Source organism: Pseudorca crassidens, chromosome 16 (assembly GCF_039906515.1).
Source record: "Pseudorca crassidens isolate mPseCra1 chromosome 16, mPseCra1.hap1, whole genome shotgun sequence".
NCBI lineage: Eukaryota > Metazoa > Chordata > Mammalia > Artiodactyla > Delphinidae > Pseudorca > Pseudorca crassidens.
Genome location: NC_090311.1, coordinates 40,205,328 through 40,226,257, shown reverse-complemented (window position 1 = coordinate 40,226,257; position 20,930 = coordinate 40,205,328). Strand labels below are relative to the sequence as shown.

The following is a 20,930-nucleotide window of genomic DNA, read 5'->3' as shown; positions in this document are numbered from 1 at the left end:
CAAAAATAGTGGTAGGTCAATCTACTTTTATGGAAGGGGATTTCTCCTACTGCCTGATGGCAACAGTAACTATCTACTGAACTGTACACAGTCTCAGGGAGTTCCTAACGTACTGTACTGGTGTCTGATATCAGGGACTCCTCCATGTTCAGGAGAGGTGGACATTAATCTGCATTCTCAAATATGGTTTTTATCCACACAATCTGGAATGCAGCAACTCAGTCACAAGAGTACATTTTTTTCTAATTTTTGTTGTAATATGTCAGTTTTTAAATTTATATTTTAAACAAAGGCACAACAGAACATGCTTTCATTTGGTTCACACCATATTGATGCCATGTGTTTAATGTATGAACTTGTGCCAAAACGTCTTCTTCATCTTCACTTAGCTGTGTGTGTATACACACAAATAAACGTGTGTGAAATAAATTATATAAAATATTCATACCATATTTTCTAATACAGTTATATATATGTGAGTATAGATATGTACTATAATCTAAATAGGTGCTTATAACTACAGAATAACTACAACACCATTTACTTAATTTTTAAAGCAGTGGTGAGAATAATTATATGTATATAGATAGATATATAATACATGTAAATATACCTCATCTCCCTTTATATATATTTAAATTTACATTTTAGTTATTGTGATTATAGATAGAGTGCATAATTAAGTTAGTGAGCACTGCTCAGAACTAAGGAAGTAAATAAAGATCACAGAAAATCAGCGGGTATTAAGTGCTTTATGACTCCTCCTCATTAAGTAAATGTGTTTACCTTTCATTTAATATGCAGAGGTTTTCTAAAAAGTAAGTTGGTGTTTATTTTATTTTTCATTTACTGATTACATAACATATTTCACTTTGTTGCAAACTCTGTTGTGCTGAAATGAGAGTATTTGGTACCAATTTAGGAATAATAATGATTAGAGAGAGAAGAAAAGAGAAATCTTAATCTAGGAGAAAAAATTAAGAAGGAAGACAGGACTCTCAAAAGCATTTAAAGAGCAATCACCTACCAGTTCTACTCGTCCGAAACCTCCAACTCCAAGGGTGTCAATGATGTTGAAATCAGACAGCTTCAGGTTGGCGAAGAAAGCAGCTTCAGCTTCATATCTGGAGTTTTTGATGCGAAAAAATGGAAATTTCTTAGAGGTGGAAACACGAGTACCACGTACAACTGTACCGGAATGACATGACTGTGAAACAGGGTTTACCTGCTTAAACTCCATCTTGCTTTTAGAGTCTGCGTTTTCTCACACTCATAATTTTTTGGTGCCAGTTGTGCAGAATAACATAGATTTGCACTTGTATTTCAGAGTAGAAAAATACAAAGTACCCACTGCATGTCAGTCATGTGACTGATAAATCCAGTTATCAAATCAAATTTACATCTCAGTGTTTTTCTATGCGTCTTCTTGTGAGCACAGATTGAGTTGTTCTTTTTTGGTTTTGTTTTGGATTTTTTGGTTTTGCTTGGTTTTGTGTTTGCTGTTCAGATTTTGGATGGCGGTTTCTCATCAGTTTCCCTTATCCACAGGCTGGCAGTGGCTCCTATTAATGTTTATTAAAAGCGGCAAGATCATTGAGGTCTCTGGAGTGAAATCACGGCCAGGTTTTATGAAAACAGATCCGAAAAGCTGAGGACTGATGTGAAACTGTCTGAAATGGATGATTTCTGAAGCATATTCACATTCCTAAAAAGTGTCTTCCCTTCATTTGTGTTTACCCACTGACTCTCAGCTAGTAATTCCAGTCTTTATGCTTGCCAGTTTCTTAGATGAGTGGGGTGAAGGAGCACAGACTAGCCTCCAAAAGTTTAACTCTAGGCACATGCAAATTGGACACATGCAAGTGGCCAAAATAAGCTTCCCCTGATGAGACAAGTGAATATGAGCTGCTTAAAATATCTCCTTATTAAAGCCCCTACTATTTTTAGAAAGGGCAGTAAGGCATAAAGATGATGACCCTCCCACTCACTAAAGTCAGGTCAGGGAGTAATTCAGCTGTCTCAGAAATAAAGTATTTGAAGAGCTATGTGTAACCCATGACCTTCAGCCAGGCGGTACCTGATTCAGTAGTATGCTATAGATAGACATGATGAACATGCTTGAAATAGTGACACAGTTTGTTTATGTCAGCTTTTGGATAGAATCATTCACAGGCATGTTTGGCCTTAAGCTGTGTAACATTTTAGCTATTTCATTATAATCAAACACAAATTCAGACTCTCCACTTGGGAAAAATGTAAAACAGTTATCTAGGTGAGCTTTCAACACTCTCCAATTTACAATGACAATTCTGGTTTTTAACACATTAATTCTTGAAAGACTCACAAGATGGTAAACAGTGTTTCTCGTTATTAGCTGATGATGGGAAATCAACTCTCTCTAGTTAACCTCTATAAACAAGACTGCTAGGCATTCTCAATGGTATCTATAGATTTCTCTCATTAACTACACAATCAAGAGATCAACATAGCACTTCAGGAGATGGTTTACTAGAATGGAACATAAGCAACAAATGTGCATTTCTAGCATTCCAACTGGCTCACAGCTTTTGGAAAATTAAAACTCCATCCCATTTAAAGGGCCAGTGACAGAGTTCACTCCAACAGGTGTTTAAAAAGGACACCTGCTGGGATCAGACCCCCCCCCCCACCCCCGCTCCACCATGATAATATGTAGGTGTTCAAGAATTTCCGGCGGTCAAATTCTTAATGAGATTGTTTTTGAATAATATGTGCTTGCTGGATTTAGAAATCTCAGATTGAAGGGGTAAACTCAGACTACTCTGACACCATTTTATATATTTAAAGTATGGTGTTATTATTTATAGCTCTTGAAGATGCACCTCCCCGCCAAATCCTTATATTTGGGTTCTGTAAAATTAGTCTGGAAATGTCTAAACAAGTCATCTTCAGCCATTTGTTGCACATCAGAACTTCCTGAGCATCTTTTAGAAACCACTTAATCTGCGTCCCACCATAGATCAAGTTGATCAGCAGTCTCTGGAAGCAGTATCACGTATCTATACACTTTTACAGCTCCTTGGGTGATTCTGATGTACAGTTAAGGGTTGAGAACCATAGTTCTAACCCCTCTGAAAGCCTCAGGAGGTTCCAGAGCCATAGAAGAATTTTGGGTTGGATTAAAATGATCCAAGGAAATCAGTAGCTGTCCAATGAGTCTGGAGTGTGATGCATTCATGGCAAAAGTATTGGGGACTCATAACTTGGCCTTGACTCCTGCCCCTGTTGTCCTAGACCCATAGGAATGAACAATAGCTCTGTAATGGCTAACACAGCTTTAAAAGAAAAAAAAAAAAAAAGCAACGTTGATAAAAAAAAAAGATGCAGAATGCAAAACTTTGCTAATTACCTTGCTATTATTTCTAGGTGAATTTTTAAAATACTTCCTAGTTGGGTGATTTTTATGGAGTGGTTAGTGAGATGCCTGGCTCACGGGCCCAGCCGCTCCGCGGCATGTGGGATCTTCCCGGACCGGGGCACGAACCTGTGTCCCCTGCATCGGCAGGGGGACTCTCAACCACTGCGCCACTAGGGAAGCCCCAACCAAGGAAATGTTGTTGCTTAGAACTTCATGTCTTTTTTTTTCCTCATTGAGATTACTCTTTAGGGAGTCGCTTCATCACAGAGACTCTGTGCACTTTTCCTTTTTGAATAAATAGCTTTGTTTTTTAACATGGAAATCACCACCCGAAGAGACCTTTGTAAAAAAGCCAAACTATAGATGATTTAGCTTCTGGAGGTATCTCACCCCTCTAGCTCGTAACTTGGAGGGACGTTTTCATTCTTTCTTTTTACTCAGGAATTATTTGAAAATAATTTGAATCTATCCGTTATGTTCTACATTCTTTAGAGTTGATAATTTTGAGTGGGGAAGGAGACAAAATAAATTGGTTAAGTAAATGGCTCCTGTCCTATAAAACTTCTCTTGCCTGAAGGAGGTAACCGTGGAACACAAGTACCTAGCTTACTTACTACTGTGGGGTACCAGGTCCAAGGAATTAGGCCCAGATTTATGCAACTCTAAAATCCATCTGTGCAAAAGTGTTTATGAGAGGGACAGTTCCCAAGTGTTAAGGGAAATATATATCAGTAAGGCATTCAATTCCCGACGTTTGGTTGCTTAAAATCTAGCAAAGAGTATGAAGTGTATTTTCTAATGTTCCTACCTTAGTTTGAGATACAGATTTTTTAAGAGAACACTATTATTTACAGTTGACCCTTGAACAATGCAAGGGTTGGGGCGCCGACCCTCCTACGGTCAAAAATTCATGTATAATTTATAGTGGGTCCTCCATATCCACAATTTTTCTGTATCCATAGTTCCATATCTGCCCATTCAACCAACTGGATCATGTAGTATTTACTACTGAAAAAAATCTGCAGATGAGTGGATCTGCACAGTTCAAACCTATGTTGTTCAAGGGTCAACTGTATTCATTTTTTTTTTTTTTTTGGTATAGGGTGAAAGCTGTGGATTCTCTTTCCAGAAAAGTGCAGATACTGACATACTCTGTATAACTTCAAGGAGCTTATAAACTCTCAAAATAGGTTAACAACATGCAAATAACTATATAACAAGAGAATAAGTGTGTTGGGTGAAGTAGAGAGATAATATATCATTTCTCAAACATACCTGACCATAAGATTCACCTGGGGCTTTGGTGATTAGAATCCACAGTCACTAATTTGTACAGGGTACTCTTTAAATAGTGAAATATGGAACTTTCAAGAACTACTAGAAAGAAACAAAGTTGCCTACATTTTCACCTTCTCTTTTCATTTCTGCTTATACACCAAAGGAGGTTCTAAAAGCAATGAAAATGTAAAGTTGCAGGTGTAATGATGATGAGACCAAGACATAGATGCAAAGTCTAGAAACAGACCAAGACATACATGCAAAGTCTAGAAACAGAAAAATAATACTGGAATAATCTTAACCTCTCTTTATCTAAAACTACATATCTATCCAGTATTATATTCACTTCCTTTCAGAAATAGATAATAACCATTAGTTTTTATTTTTCCATCTCTTCCAATATCACCAGCTTCCACAAAACCAAAGATGTCCTTTATTATTCACCATAATTGTTTCTTTTTTTGTTGTTGCCAGATATCCATGAATCAATTCTGTCATCATTTCAAAATAACACAATTGGGTTCTATTCCTTACGACTGACCACTATTATTAAGAAGCAAACATCTCTCCTTAATACTGAAAACCAAATATGACCCAGTACAAAAAAGTCTAAAACGTTAAATTTTATCTTCACCTTGATATTACAATAGCAGAAATGGCTCAGCATTATTCTACAAAGCAAACAATAGTATGTGCAGTGTTAAAGTAAGGTCCAAGAATCCAAACGGACATTCCAGATGGGATACAAAAGCCAGTAATTAAAAGCCAATGAAACAAAAGGCTAATGTGCCCTATTTACTTTAGCAAAATCTATAATCCAAATCAGTTTCAGAAGTCTACTCTAAGGGTCTCCAAGGAAAATCAAACAAAGTCTTAGCGTCTTTTAACCCACGTGCAGATCAGTCACCACTGCTTGGCCTGTGCTCATCTGCTCTTGGGTATATTTTTATTTCCTGTTGAATTTAGTTTTATCAGTTCTTGGGGAAATCTATAAAATGTTTCAGTAAACACACATGAACTCTCATCTATGACTAAGATTTTTATTCTGTAACTTTTAATAGGTAAGATGCGATTCAATCAGACAATCAATGTCTACTCTGGACTTAAAAATAATGCAAGAGCGCATCCTAGAATACAAACAGAAGCTCAGGACTCGTGGTCCCGGCTCTGTCGGTGACTTTGTATTTCCAAGTCCTGAATTCAACATGTAGGCCTTTGTAAAGGTATCAACATACACTTAAGTAAATAAGTATGAGTTGTATAGATAAAGTCAGAGCCCTAGCTTACTTAAATGTTCAGATAAACTCCTAGAAATCCTTCCACTTTTTATGTGATCAAAGAACATTGATATCTATAAATAAATATTTACAGAAATAGTTAAAGGAGGTGAGAACTTTTTGACAGTCAGCCTTAAGCACAAAATATGTATACCTGGTCTATGATGCATGCAAGCTCTAATGCTAGCCATCTACTGAATAAACACTTAACTTGGTACACAGGATTTTATGTAATAACAGTTCTTGATTTAATAAAACTTGGTGCATTAAGTAATTTGTAGGTATTGAAGAGTAAATACAAATTCAGCCAGAAGTAACTATATATAGAGAAAGCAGAATTGAAAACTGGACCAATAATACTTATTTGCATATTTAACACAGATGTGATTTGGGCTTAAACTACTGGGACTATCACCTCATTGTGCTACATTAACTTTGTGTATGTGAAAATAGTTACTACATGTCCTATTCCCCTGATTCTAAAATGTTTGGGATTAAATAAGCTTAGTCACTAAAATAAAAATGGATAGTCTTTATTAAATCTATAATCAAGTCACCAGTCATCTCTTATTAATTTAATTGCGTTATTAAAAAGTCTCATTGTTAAACTAAACTTTAAAAGCAGAATCTTCTGACTTCATTGGAAAACTGTGAACCATTTTATTGTTCAAGATTTGTATAGGGAGTTATTTCCTGTTGAAATAATGTTTTTCAAATAACACTTTACAAAAGTCTCTATTACTATAAGGGTTTTTCAAAACGAAACAAAACAAACAAAACCTTTAAACATAAGAAACCCTATTTCTAAAATTCTAAACAAAAAGGGACAATTTCTAATTTATTTGGCCATAAAGCATACAGGTATAGTCACTAGTCTTTTAACGGTAGTGGTAAAAACTTGAAGAAATAAAAAGCTTGAAAGTAACTTAATGAATATAAAGTATTTCATTATGTCAGTTTTCTCCAGAAAATGTAATCTCTTCTTCAGGGAATTTGAGATAGCATTAGTTTGATTTCTGTATTTCCAAAATTGTGGTTTTCAGAAACACAGTCTTTTTTTTTAAGTACTTTAGCCATGAAATAGTTCTACTTATTTTTCAACTACATTCCCTTGAGAAGATAAAGCCAACAGGAATACACAGGGAAACTGCATTGCTCATATCTGATGCATAATAAGAATAATAGTGATGCAAATACTTTGCATTTAGGAAGTACCTTTCTTTTCTTCCAAGGACTCTAAAATTTATTTCATTTAATTGATCCTCCCCGATTCTCTGTGAAGATGGGATAACAAATATTTTTACTTCTGTTTTGCAACTGGGTAGACCAGTTGCTGATAAGTGATTGAATGAAACACTAGAATTAGAACTAGAAACCTTGGGCATGTTTCACATTGTAGCATATTTACACTTATTCCCAGAAATTCAATTTCCTTTAAACAAGATAGTAGAGAATCAGACAACTTTAAAGATGCTTTATCTCAAAGTATTAAGATACTAACATGGTTCAAAATATGGATCAACACCCTTGGGAGCTCATCTAATCCAACCTTCGCATTTTTAAAAATGAACAAACTGGGCTTCCCTGGTGGCACAGTGGTTGAGAGTCCGCCTGCCGATGCAGGGGACACAGGTTCGTGCTCTGGTCCGGGAAGATCCCACATGCCGCGGAGCGGCTGGGCCCATGAGCCATGGCCGCTGAGCCTGTGCGTCGGGAGCCTGTGCTCAGCAATGGGAGAGGCCACAACAGTGAGAGGCCCACGTACCGCAAAAAAAAAAAAAAAAAAAGAACAAACTAAGTCCAGAGATGGTAAGTGACTTAGCCAAAGTCACAAAGACTAAGGCATGAGGGACTGACATTTTGACTTGTGGTCTGTAATATTTTTTACTATCTGATTCTATCTTCACAGTTTTTACAATATTCTGATATTTGAAAAACAAAGGCAAACATTCAAGTTATAAAATATTTGAATAATATGTTATTTTATTACACATTTATGTCAAGAATGTGACTCCTGTAGCTAAGCACTGATGCCTTCTTGTCTGTGATGTGGCCTGTGGGTGTGTGTACTCCAGTTAGTTAAAAGGACTCAAAATGAAAATACACTGATGCTCAAAAGATAATTTTTTAAAAATCTAAACATCAGAGCAGCATTTGCAAAAGATGAGTGAGGATAAGCTCCCAATGTTAGCTTGAAATGTATTGACCAACATGCATTTTTATTTATTCAGTTTTTAAATAGATTCCATATAGTAGTTTGAAATGAACTTTTCTTTTTCTGAAATAATGGCCTAAGTAAAGATATATTGCCATGAAAAAGATTGGCAAAAAGGAATTAAAATTTTTTCCCCTTTTGGTGTTTGTTACTTAAGTCACTGGCCCAAAATAGAAAGTTATTAAGTTACTCAGTGATTATTATTTTTGCTTCAGAGAATACAGATACTTGCACGTTTGTATTCAACCAAAAAAAGCATGCAGTCCCCAACTTTATTTATGCCAGAAGAGATATTTCCTTCATATAAATGGATAGCCATCAGGGGCTAGTGGTCTGAGAAAGTTTTCTCTCATCTCAGTGCAATTTAATTTCCTCCTTCTCCCTTTCCCATACCTCAGAATCTCATCCTGAGTCTGTTAGTTTGTACAATTAATTTTTAATATTATAAATGAAAGACAAATCCTACATTTCATTTCAATTATTTTTACATAGAAAATATTCCAAGAATACTGTAAATATATTACAAGAATATGCTGTAAATATATCAGCACATATTGCTAAAAGGTAAGGATTCCCTTTTAAACATAGCCACAATATTATCACATCTAAGAAAACATTAGAAATAACCCATTAATATTATCAGGTATCAAGTCCATGTTCAAATTCTTCATGCTGAGCCTTTTGCTTATGATTGTGGACGAGGGTGGTCCAGGCTGGCACAGCGCAACTTCCAAAGGCCAGGAAGTTGAAGTTTAAGGGGAAAGAAGGTAGGTAAAAATAACTCTTTCTACCTTCACTGTTCCAACAACTCTGCCTGTGGGAAGAATTCCTCATCCTCATTCTGTTGCCTCATGCCACTCCATGGTAAATATCCATTACAGCAGAACTCTCATTCAATTTCCATGAGGACAATGTTTGCCATAGACTACATTTCTAAAGAAGGGATGCGTAAAGACAGCCCAAGTTTTCTCCTCAAATATAAAAATCTCTTTTCTACCCCCAAACTAAGAGCTCTTTGCCTTTTCTTATAGGTCATTTTTTTATATGAGGGTTAAAATATTGAAAGAAATAAGAGAAATTTTAAGCTTAATTAAACCTCATAATTCGTCTTAGTTATGATCTTTATCAAGAGATCAGTCAGAAGACTGAACTAGGAACAGAAGGATTAGGAAAGACTTAAATGAATACTAGGGGGTCAGCTTTTACTTCTGGACTCAGGACCTTCGCTACGTACCCCGATTTTCATGGCTCCCCTTTATTTCTGAAGGATTCTACACCAACTTCAGAGACAAGAGGCTTTGGGATGTGGTCATGGTCACAGTGAGCCAAAGGAAGAAAAGGGAGTAAAATGCAGTGTGTGGTAAGAAGAAAATGAGACTATAAGCCACTCTCCCAGGCCTCTGGGAATACAGGAAAAGACGTGATCAGGATTTGGCCCAGGATCTGCCTGAGCAACAGATTCCCCTTTCTGTAAAATGCACTAGACGGGCCTATGAAGCTCACCTGCAGCTTGATCATTCTGGGACTCCAAGTGTCCTAAGAAATACACACTTGACAGAAAGCCCTGGTACCCGCAGCTTCTCTTTTGCCTCTTTTGTGCTCCAATCCTGTCCTCCGATCCGTGACTCCTGAAACACTTATTTCAGGAAATACTACAGAGGTTTTCATTTAAGGGGGTCTTGCTCTCAGCAACTGGTAAGCAGGAGACCCCTGACCCAGGAGCTGGGAAACATATGACTTGATGTTCAAAATAGAACTGTTAATGCATTTCACCATAGACTCTAATACACCAGAGGTGCCCTCTCACCCAGGATTCATATCAGAATTAACTAGGTTGAGTTAAAAACAGACCTTAATAAAACCTTAGGATTTTGGACCGGGCATCAGTATTTTAAAATAAGATTAATAGATATAAGTCTATACAGCTCTTAATACCAAGGCTAATGATCATATGTAAGTTTTGATGAGCTATTAGTATTAATTTGATATGTGTGTGACAGACATCTATTACAAAGTATACAAGTATCACAGAGAAATATATCCCAAGTTCCAAATAATTATTCTCAAAGGGTCTTTGAGAATACCATCCTTTCTTAAAATGGGGGAAGCCTGTATGTCCTTTTCTTAGTAGAGAAAATATTAAATGGAAAGGAAGAAAATTAAGCAAAAATTTTGCCATGTCACTTATACATACTACCAAATGTAAAACAGATAGCTAGTGGGAAGCAGCCGCATAGCACAGGGAGATCAGCTCGGTGCTTTGTGTCCACCTAGAGGGGTGGGATAGGGAGGGTGGGAGGGAGACGCAAGAGGGAGGAGATATGGGGATATATGTATATGTATAGCTGATTCACTCTGTCTTACACCGGAAACTAACACACCATTGTAAAGCAATTATACTCCAATAAAGATATTAAAAAATTTTTTTCCACCATGTCAAGTTGTTCAGTAACAGTGATGGTGCATTTAGCAAATGAATGAAGCCTCAGCAAATACTACCTATTTGTTATCAAGTCATTGCCATCTGGATGCAAAATCCAGCCATTGTTCTATGTTGACATTTGTATATATCTATTTGAATAGCACTAAATTATTTTCTTCTTTTTTTATAATTAATAAATAATAGAAAGAGTGAAATGAAGGGGATTGGGGAGGGCATTCAGACCTATTATGGCTATTCTTTATTCCACTTAACAGCCAGAGAATATTTTTTTCATATTTGACTTTCTTTTCCTCACAGATTTTCCAGGGATGGAGTTGACATCTTGGCTACACCCTATATTCAGTTCTCTTTTTATGATCTCCTTTTCCTCATCCACGTTATTAAATTTTCTCTCAGGAGTTAGCAACTAACCAAATTCACATGGCCTTGGAGGATTAACCTGGTTTTGCAAGGTCTTTTGACAATAGAACAGGCTATACTTGTGATGAGACCATCACCTTGACTTGCTTCTCTCTACCAGGTTTACTGATCTGGATGTTGGATGTTCATTTTTCATGTTCAGAGAACAGACAGTATCTGATTGGATTCTCAGTCTGATTTGCCCTCTTGTAAGTTTGCCGATGTAATGGAACAGCAGATAGAGGACAGAAAACCTTTCTTCTTCCCCTTCAGAACAGGAAATTGATGAACTGAACTTAGAAATCTGTACTGTGTCTCAGCACCTGTGAGCAGGTGTCCAGTGAAGTGAGCTAGAAAGAAATCAGGGGATTCAGAGGGTGGGACTGCAGAGAAGGGTGGTCTCTCCTTCCAAGCGGGAAGCTGAAGGAGTCCCAGAGTTTCATCATTTCTGTAGAACTTGTGGTATTTGGCCAGGTGTAAGAAAGATAGATGGAACATAAACCTCAGTGAATATATACAATATATAAAATATGAGGTAAACAATTACAAATTGAGGAAATGTATTTTTAGCAGTGATTATTTTTACTGAACTACAAAGGAAATTTCAGTAATAATGAAATTATACTACAGTGCTATTTGCATAAAGATATCACTTAAGAAAAGTAATAGAAAATCGGGACTTCCCTGGTGGTCCAGTGGTAAAGAATCCACCTTACAATGCAGGGGATGCCGGTTCGATCCCTGGTCAGGGAACTAAGATCCCACCTGACTTGGGGCAACTAAGCCTGCGCGCCACAACTAGAGAGCTTGCGCGCCTCAACTAGAGAGGCCACGTGCTGCAAACTACAGAGCCCACGCGCCCTGGAGCCTGCACGTCACAACCAGAGAAGAGAAAACCCGCAGGCCACAACTAGAGAGAAGCCAGCGTGCCGCAACGAAAGATCCCGCATGCCTCAATGAAGATCCCGGTGCTGCAACTAAGACCCGATGCAGCCAAAAATAAATAAAATAAATAAATAAATCATTTTTTAAAAAGTAATAGAAAATAGGTGATGGATAGATAGATAGATAGTCAGTCTGTGGAGTTTTGTCTTTTAAAAAGCTGATACATTGACATTCTGGTGTCAACACATCCACTGCTATGTTGCTAATTGTTTCAGAAACAAGATTCCTACAGGCTTTTCTTGTTAAATTCTGGAGAATCAAGTCACCAACATGGGCCACAAGATGACCTTGACGCAAGTGAGTTATTCGGCTTGCACAAAGTTAACTTAAAATTTCTAAATTGTGTTCCAGCCTATGTATGAAGCTGAAATAAGGCTCAAATCTATGTTTAATGTAAGAGACAAGATTTGAAATAGTTTCAATAAACATGATTATTAATTTCTAGAGTGTTACTTGCTAATTGGAGAACAGATGTAAAAAAAAAGCAATAAGAATTACTGTAGTTTTCGGTTTCAGGCTGCTAACATTACAGTTGCAGGTCTTGTCATGTTTGTCTAGAAAATATTTATATGTAGGGAGTAGAATTATGTTACTATCTGTATTCTTAAATATGACAGTTTAGACTATTGCCAGACAACTTGTTCAAAGAGAAGACCTTTCTTCGGTGACATAACAAATGAGATTTGATATCCAACATATCAGTGGATCAAGAATCTACTGACAGGCAAAAGGCTCTTCAACCATTAGTTTAAGTTTTAGGGAAAGTTAGCTAAGCTGGATACTTTCTAAATCCTGGATCTTTGAAACATACTGAAAAGTATGACTACTTGTTTAACAGTAAGACCCCAATTATCTAGCACCATCAAGAAATGATTATCAAAGCTTCTCCCTCCTAATTACCAAGCATATTTCTCTCACCTTTTTAAAAAAATAATTTGGGGATCAATATTTCTAGATTGGATTACTTTCTTTCAAACCATTTAAAGCGTAATTTATTGAATATAGTACAACACTCAGAAGATAACCCCAGACCATCATTTTAAATAAAGAGTTAGTGTGCTGTTACCTTTAAGACAACTTTAATAAAATTCTATAGTATAATATTTGTTATTAGTTGCTAAGTTTTTAAGTATTATCTCTTGAAAGAGTCAGGAAGCCTGTCTTACCTCCCATTTCTGACCCAGACACACTTATTTTCTGCAAGCTATAAAGCCAGATAGCCAAGTTTGTTATGACTGCAACTATAATATATTTCTGCAATCAGTGAGTACCTAAGGAGGCAATAAAATAAAATGATTAAAATATATCTGGAGCCAGTCTACTTTGGACAGATCCCAGCTCCACTATTCAATGGCTATGAGAGTTTGAACAGCTACAGGATCCCCCTGTGCCTCAGCTGTCTTTAACAGTTTAATGGGCGTGCTAACCAAACCAACGCCATTGAGTTATGGTAAATAGTAAATGAGATCATGCATCTGAAACAGAACTATAAGCAATCAATAATGATAATAATAATAAAAAGATGGTCATTACCTTTCATGGAATTTTTACTGTGTGCCAGGTACTTTTTCTTGTTACCACTAATTGCCTGAGTTTTCTGTCCATGGACTTTTGGCTGCTCTAAGTTGTCTTTTTTCCCCCACTGGGCTAGAATCTAGGTAGTAGATTAGCAAGCAAACTAGAGATAAATGGTATGTTACTATATAGAGATAAAAATTAATTTAGGAACATGCAAATATGCCGTAAAGTTGATATTTTATTTATTTTCCTTATGTTCAATTTATTTATTCAAAATGATTTCATTGGTAGCTTATGATGCTCCCAGTAGACCTAGTTAACTCTTTCTACTGCTGCTGTATACTGCAACTTATGCTATATTTTCACCATTTACTTTCTGAACCATCTTTTATATAATCAGATGCTATCAAATGATTAAACTAAAAACGATGGAATTATATGATGAATGAAACATGGGACCTCTACAGTCTATTCCAGACCCCCTATTAAAAGAAGGGTACATGAGGGTCTCCTTTTGAAATTTAAATTTAATATACCTTTCACAATTCTACTGGCTGTTACTCTTGGGGAATATGGAATTTATGAGCTGTCACATGGACAAAGCACAAAGTTCTCGTGTTGCTTCAGCACAAGATCCTTACCTTCAACTATTCCCTGAGCTTGTGAGAGACACAGACGATACATCGCCATGCTCCTAGTCACAGTCGGGCAATAGATACAGAGTTAGACAATGACCATCATAATCCAGAGCCTGGAAATGCCTGAAACCGAGTCTCGAGAGGCATTCACAGAAAGTCTGAGGGTCTGCGGGTGTCCTTTCTGAGGATGAATCGTTGCCAAAGTCAAAATTGCCAAGAAGCTGCTCAGTGACCTAACCCTGCAAACAGACCCCTCTCCCATTTTCCTGGGGCTTCATTCAGTATGTGTCACTTCTTTAAAGCCACTTTGAGGGCAGTTCATTGGGAAACAGGACTAAGAGTTGGCCAAGTTCTAGAGGCACAAAGGATCTCATTGGTTTTATTAACATGCAGGTGAAACTGCAGATGCCCCATTCCTGACCAGAGATTTGTAGTTGTGCCTTTCAGGAGCGGATGGCTAAATTTCAGATCCTTTACTTTCTTGCCTTTGGCAAATAATTATAAATAGTCCTTTGATAAAGGCCTTACAGGATTTATAATGTCTTTACCCCACTAAATAATGTGTTTATTAGGGGAATATTACCAGAGGTGAGTTTTGAAGATAAAATAAATTGGAGAGAAAATTCCTTCTTTATCGTTTTACTGACAAATGACAACAGAAGAGAAAAGGACACAAAAGATCTGTTTTCTTTTTTTAGGCTCCATCAAAGCATATATGCAACATTTCATCATGTCACATGAATTTATTGGCTATGCTATTAATATACAATACAATTAACATCACATGGGGATGTTTAATGGCAATGGAAAAATACTCATTAAAAAGGCAAATGTTTTGAGATGAAATTGACATGATAAGGCTTTGGAATCCACTTATTGCAGTTGTTTCACTGCTATTCATTCTAGCAAATATTATCAAACGTCCATTTCCACCCAGGGATGCTGACCTGAAGAGCCTGGTCCGTATCTGACAGGTTCTGACTAAGGTCCCTAGTCCTCTAGACATGGACACACAAGAGCAAACTAAGACATGGTCAAGCAGAGCATTTTCACTGTGCATATAATCCTGTGGTTATCATTCCATGTCTGTGTTGAGCACCTCCTTATGGCACTACGCCATGCCCTTTCTTAGAAGCTCACTTAGTAAAGAGGAACAGATACTTGGCTCAGGTACACAGCCCAGTGGGAGACATGCAGAAGAGCATTAAGAACCACCATAGAAAAACCTGAAACATAGGCTCATTCTCAGGCTTGATTTGATCACTTTTTAAATAATGTTTGCCCAGTTGGGACAAATGGGAAAAAGTAGGGGCTTCTAAGTCAAAAGATAACCCCTAAAAGTTTAACAGCAAGAGCCCCTTCCACTTTAAGTTCAGGTCTCCTCCTTCCAGACCAGATTCCTTCTGAGATCAGTAGTGCAGTGGCTTAAATTCCTGGTTTAGCTGCTACCTCTTCATTTCACATCTTTTACTTTCTATTGAAAATCCAAATCAGAATCAAAACAAACATTATTTTGGGGACTTACGCCAAGTTAATGAAAATGAGGCTGTAATGATTACGGCAGGGATGCAGTTGAGAACTACAACTACACAAACAATTGCATTTCAAAAGAAAGGTTTTCTTTTTATTTGGGAAAATGTTACCAGGATTATGACTTCAGCTTAACCTACCCACACCTGAACTTCAAATTTCCCTGCCTTTAAAGAATTCCAAATATTGAGAAAGTGTATACCACCTGCTTTAGATTTTCTAACAGAAAGTGAACATTTGAGTTTTGCAGCTAAAACAGGCATTTTAAAGCTATGGCATCACTAACTTCCTCTGGAAGGGGAAGGAGATCTGAAATTAGAAACATAAAGTTAAGAAGTAACATGGAAATGATCCGTTTTTCATTACTTACAAAGCAACTTTTCACTCATTACCCACAGAAAAACAATAATATAACTAGACACATGCCCAGTGAAACTTCACAAAGAAGTGAAAAGGGGAAACTTTTGTGTTACATTGTCAACCTGAAATGATATCTACAGATGTTGCTCTTATTTAGGTCTTTAGATATTACTATACGTAATGGGTTCTTTCTTGTGAGAAAACTACCTTCCATTTGTGCAATCTATATATCGTTTCTGAATTGGATACATTTTATCCTCTGTAGTAAAATAGCACATTATGAATGCATTACTTCAAGGGAAAAAAAAGAATCAGGTGTAACTGCTACCACTAAGTGTTAGTTAGATAAGCAATATTTCCTTATTAGTATTACTTGTGAGATGGGACTGCAAGTCTTATAAATGATATGAGAGGAGTTTGGAAATAACTCCTGTCTTCATGGTACCTTCATGTTGCCTACTATCCTCCTTTGGCTATAATTCACAAATAATAATAATAATAATGAATAATAATAATTCTTCAATCCTGTCAAAGTGCTTCAAGGACCAGATGTTAAAATTCTCTAACTCTACCTTTATTCCACTAATAACATGTGTCTTTGACAAAATGAGATCTCTTGCAATTTAGAATTATATAATCTTTTTTTTCACCATAACATTGGATAGAATCTACTGATATTGAACAACTTCTGCACACTTTCAAAGGAATTCAAAATATACCTTAAGTTCAGTCAGCACTTATGACTGCCATGTTGACCCAATTCATAAAAGTTTTCAATCTTTTTTCCCCCGATGGATTGTGACCTTTACTTAAATGAAGGGTACAAGACATCTAATAGTCCTGAAAGAAGGCAAACAACTTCCTTGTTTTTCTTCCTACCCTGGAGTTTCTGTGAAATGAAAATGACATTCACCAGAACATTCTATGATCAGGGACTCAGCCGTCTCTGTAAATGACTCAAATGCCTGAGAGATGCCTGGGGCAGGCTTGACCCATTTCACATCTTATGACACGTTTTTCAGTCATTATTTTTCAGCATGGAAATAATATTTCAATTGATCTAAAACCACAGAGTACATTTTCAATGTTGGTAAGACATGACCTTTGCCCTGCATGTTTTATAATGGAAACCAAGTGGCTGAGAGTGACAGCAATTATCCCCAGGCTAATGACAGAATAATCCTGCTGTGAGAGACAAACTGATTCCAGGAAAATTCGGTAATCTTTTTAGCATTTACCAATCTAACGAACTCTCTTGAGACTGGTAAATTATGCAAGACAGTTATGCTAAAAGGCGTTTGATAGACTATGGTAAATAACTGAAACTAAATAAGCCAAGGTGAAATAAAATACCCCCTGGAATTATTTTAGGCCATTTAAGCAACCTGAGCATTACAATCAAAATGGAATTCTAATTTCCTATATTTTCAACAAAATCAGGCAGTTCTATGATCTCTTGAACTCTTTTTAGCAAATTACCAATGAATCAAGCATATGTCAGCCACTGTTATAGATGCTGAGAATACAGCAGTGGACACAATATACCAACCACCTCCCTGCCACGTGCCTTACATACTGGTGGAGGAAAAAGCCAAACAAGTAAAATATAGTATGTTAAACTGTGGTAAATGCTATGGAACAAAATTAGGCAAGAAGGGGGACTAGGGATGCCAGAACAGCAGTGGGGGGCTGCAATTTTAACTGTGGTAATTAGGGAAAGTCTCACTGAGAAGGAGACGTCTTCATGAAGGGCTGCCCCCCATGGAATCTAGGGTTGGAGTATTCTGGGCAGAGGAGACAAACTGTAGTCGCTCTGGGGCAAGAGTGTGCTATGTGTTACAGTTAGGTGAGATTGGGGGCAAGGTGGCTGGTGTGCAAATTGCCTATGGCCTTGCAGAGCACTGTAAGGATTTGACTTTGAGTGAAAGGGAAGCTATTGTAGGGTTTTGAGCAGTCTATTTTTATAGCTTCTAGGTTGAAAACATACAACAGGAGGGCACCCGCAGAAATATGGAGACAAGTCAGAAGCCAGTGCAGTTATCAAGACCATGGCTTGGACTGAGGTGGCAACGCAAAGCAGTTGGATTGGGGACATATTCTGAAGGTCGAGTCAATAGGATTTGCTGTTAGATAAATGTGAGGTGTGAGTAGAAGAAAGGAGAAAAGGATGATTCTGAAGTTTTGAGCCTCAAAAATAGGAAAGATGGGGCTTCCCTGGTGGCGCAGTGGTTGGGAGTCCGCCTGCCGATGCAGGGGACACGGGTTCGTGCCCCGGTCCGGGAAGATCCCACATGCCGCGGAGCGGCTGGGCCCGTGAGCCATGGCCACTGAGCCTGCGCGTCCGGAGCCTGTGCTCCGCAACGGGAGAAGCCCGCATACCGAAAAATAAAAAAAAATTAAAAAATAGAAAGATGGAATTCTGTTTATTGAAATACGGAAAAATGTAAGAAAAGCAGATTTGGAGGAAGAGTAGGAGTTCAGTTTTGATACTTTAAGTTTTCAATGTATATGATTTATGAAAGTGGATTTTTCAAGTAGGCTGCTGGATGTCTGAAGTTCAAAAAGACATCTGGATTGGAAATCTAAATTTGGGAGTTGACAGATTTGGAAGCTATAAGACTACCCAAGATCACCAAGGATGAAAGTACAGATAGAGAGAAGAAGAGATCCAAGGACTGAGCCCTGGACCACACCAGCTCTGAAAGGTCAGAGAGATCAGGAACAACCAACAAAGAAGCAGAGATGGAATAGCCAATGAAGAAGAAAACACCAGGAGAATATAGGGTTCTGGAAGCCAAGTAAAGAGAATGTTGCAAGAAAGAAGTAGCCAGTTGTATCAAAAGCTAGGTATAGGTCAAATTGGATAAGAAATGAGAATCAATCATTTGAATTTAGCGCGTTGGAGTTCACTAGTGCCCTTGGAATAAACTAAGCATTAATACACGGCAGTATGTTTTTCTATCAACAACAACATCAACAAACACAAACAGCCATTTTATTTGGTGAACGCATTATATGTGATAGTCATTATTCTAAACGCTTTACACTTATTGCTATTTAATTCTCACAAGGAACAACCACTCCCTGAGGAAACTAAAGCACAGACAGTACACTAACTTTCCAAAATCACATCGCTTGCAAGGAATAGAAATGGGTTTTCTATACAAGCAGTCTGAGTCTAGAATCTGTGCTGCAAATCACCCTCTGATTCTTAGCATCACCATCCATTTACTTGCCTAGAAAGTCCCATAACATCACCTGGTGAATGTTTTCAATGGTGACGAAGTGTATGAATCAATCATTGGCCCATGATAAGGATTTATAAGAAAATGAAAGGTTGTGAAATACAAAGATCATGAATCTAGGTAGCAGCAATTCATGTTACAGTAGTGGAGTTGGAGTTTAAGAATGGGTTCCAAATTGAGTTTTGGTTCACTTGCATTATTGAGAGACTAAAATCCATCTGTCTTTGTACCCCTCTTCTTCCCAGGAGACACCTGGGTAGCCCCAAACAACAGAAGAGGAGCAGAAGCAAGCTAATTTTTCACAGAGGAATAATGTGCTGCTCCCATGGGTGAACTATACTGACTTCTTAAAAGGGGTTACCCCCGCTGGTGCACAGGCTGTGAGCCATCAAAGCGATGATTCTAAGGGAACATCAAGGACTGTTTACTGAAAGGCAAGGCCTCCTTATCCATTCACACAATCCCTCAACCCTGGGAGCAGAGAAGCAGCTGGTGACTGCATAGTCTCATCTCCACCCTCAGCAGACTCCAAAGTCCAGCAACAATAAAGTGACATTTACCTAACTATCCAAACCATTCTCATGAACACTTAACCAACTCTGCTTCTAGAATTCCAAATTTTGAAAGTACTTAACCCAATAGCACAAAAGCCTACTTTAACTTTTATTAAAGTTTTAGTAGTTGCTATCGTTTTGCTTTCTACTGAGAAAAAAAGACTCCTTTAAGGAAGAAACGATGTCTTATTTTGCATTTATTACAACATTTAGAATATTAAGCCTATAGTAGACATTCAATAAAATATATGTTTATTTTTAAAAAGTCTCAGTTTAGACCAACTTATTTTCTTGTCTTTTTGTGTGTGTGAATCAAGTGAAAAATATCTACTACAGCTCCTTATTTATTGATTTAATTTCTTCACTGACTTAGTGAATACCTATGTGAACACTCACACTATTTAAAAATCAGTACAACTTAATATCTAGAACTTACATTCAGATTTTCTTTTAAAAATTATGTTGAATAAAATTTCCATTTTTAAGTTCTATATGTATAGAATTAAGTACAATGAAATATGCTGCTTGCAAATAATCTTAATATTAAGTAGTAGCAAAACAAAATAAGATGTATCAATTTATTTCTTGAAACAAAATTTATTGTAGCATATTCATTCAGCATGCTTCTTACATTAGATTTTAATAAAGCTTATACATTAGGGATTTAGTGCTACAGAACAAATTATCTGAAAGCTTATTGGCTTGAAGTGACAATAAACATTTATTATCTTATCATTTCTATGAGTCAGGAATTTGGGATTAGCTTAGCTGGGCAGTCGGTCTTGGGGCCTCTCATGAAGATGTCATCTGAGGCTATCATCATCTGAAGCCTGACTAGAACTGAGGGTTCGGTTCCAGGGCAGCTCACTTACATGGTTGGCAAGCTGGTGTTCGCTGTTGGCAGGGGGTCCCAGTTCCTCTCCATGGGAGCTTCTCCACAAGTTGCCTGAGTGTCCTCATGACATGGTGACTGGCTTCCCCCCAAAGCAGGTAATCTCAGAGAGTAAGGCAGAGGCCACAATGTTTTATAACCCAGCTTCAAAAATCATACACCGATTACTTCCATGGTATTCTGTTGGTCACACGGGCAGCAGTAATTCAATGTGAGAGGTGATGACAAGGGCATGAAAA

General features: G+C 37.3%; 1 protein-coding gene across 3 annotated transcripts in view; it reads right to left on the bottom strand.

Annotated features, from left to right (window-relative positions):
- PRKG1 (protein kinase cGMP-dependent 1) overlaps positions 1–20,930 on the bottom strand; it is a 1,185,098-nt gene that overhangs the window by 43,909 nt on the left and 1,120,259 nt on the right. For all 3 annotated transcript variants that reach the window (XM_067710145.1, XM_067710144.1, XM_067710146.1), the window contains one exon: positions 1,028–1,124. In XM_067710145.1, the coding sequence (XP_067566246.1) occupies positions 1,028–1,124 (97 nt within the window). The remainder of the gene's footprint in view (positions 1–1,027; positions 1,125–20,930) is intronic.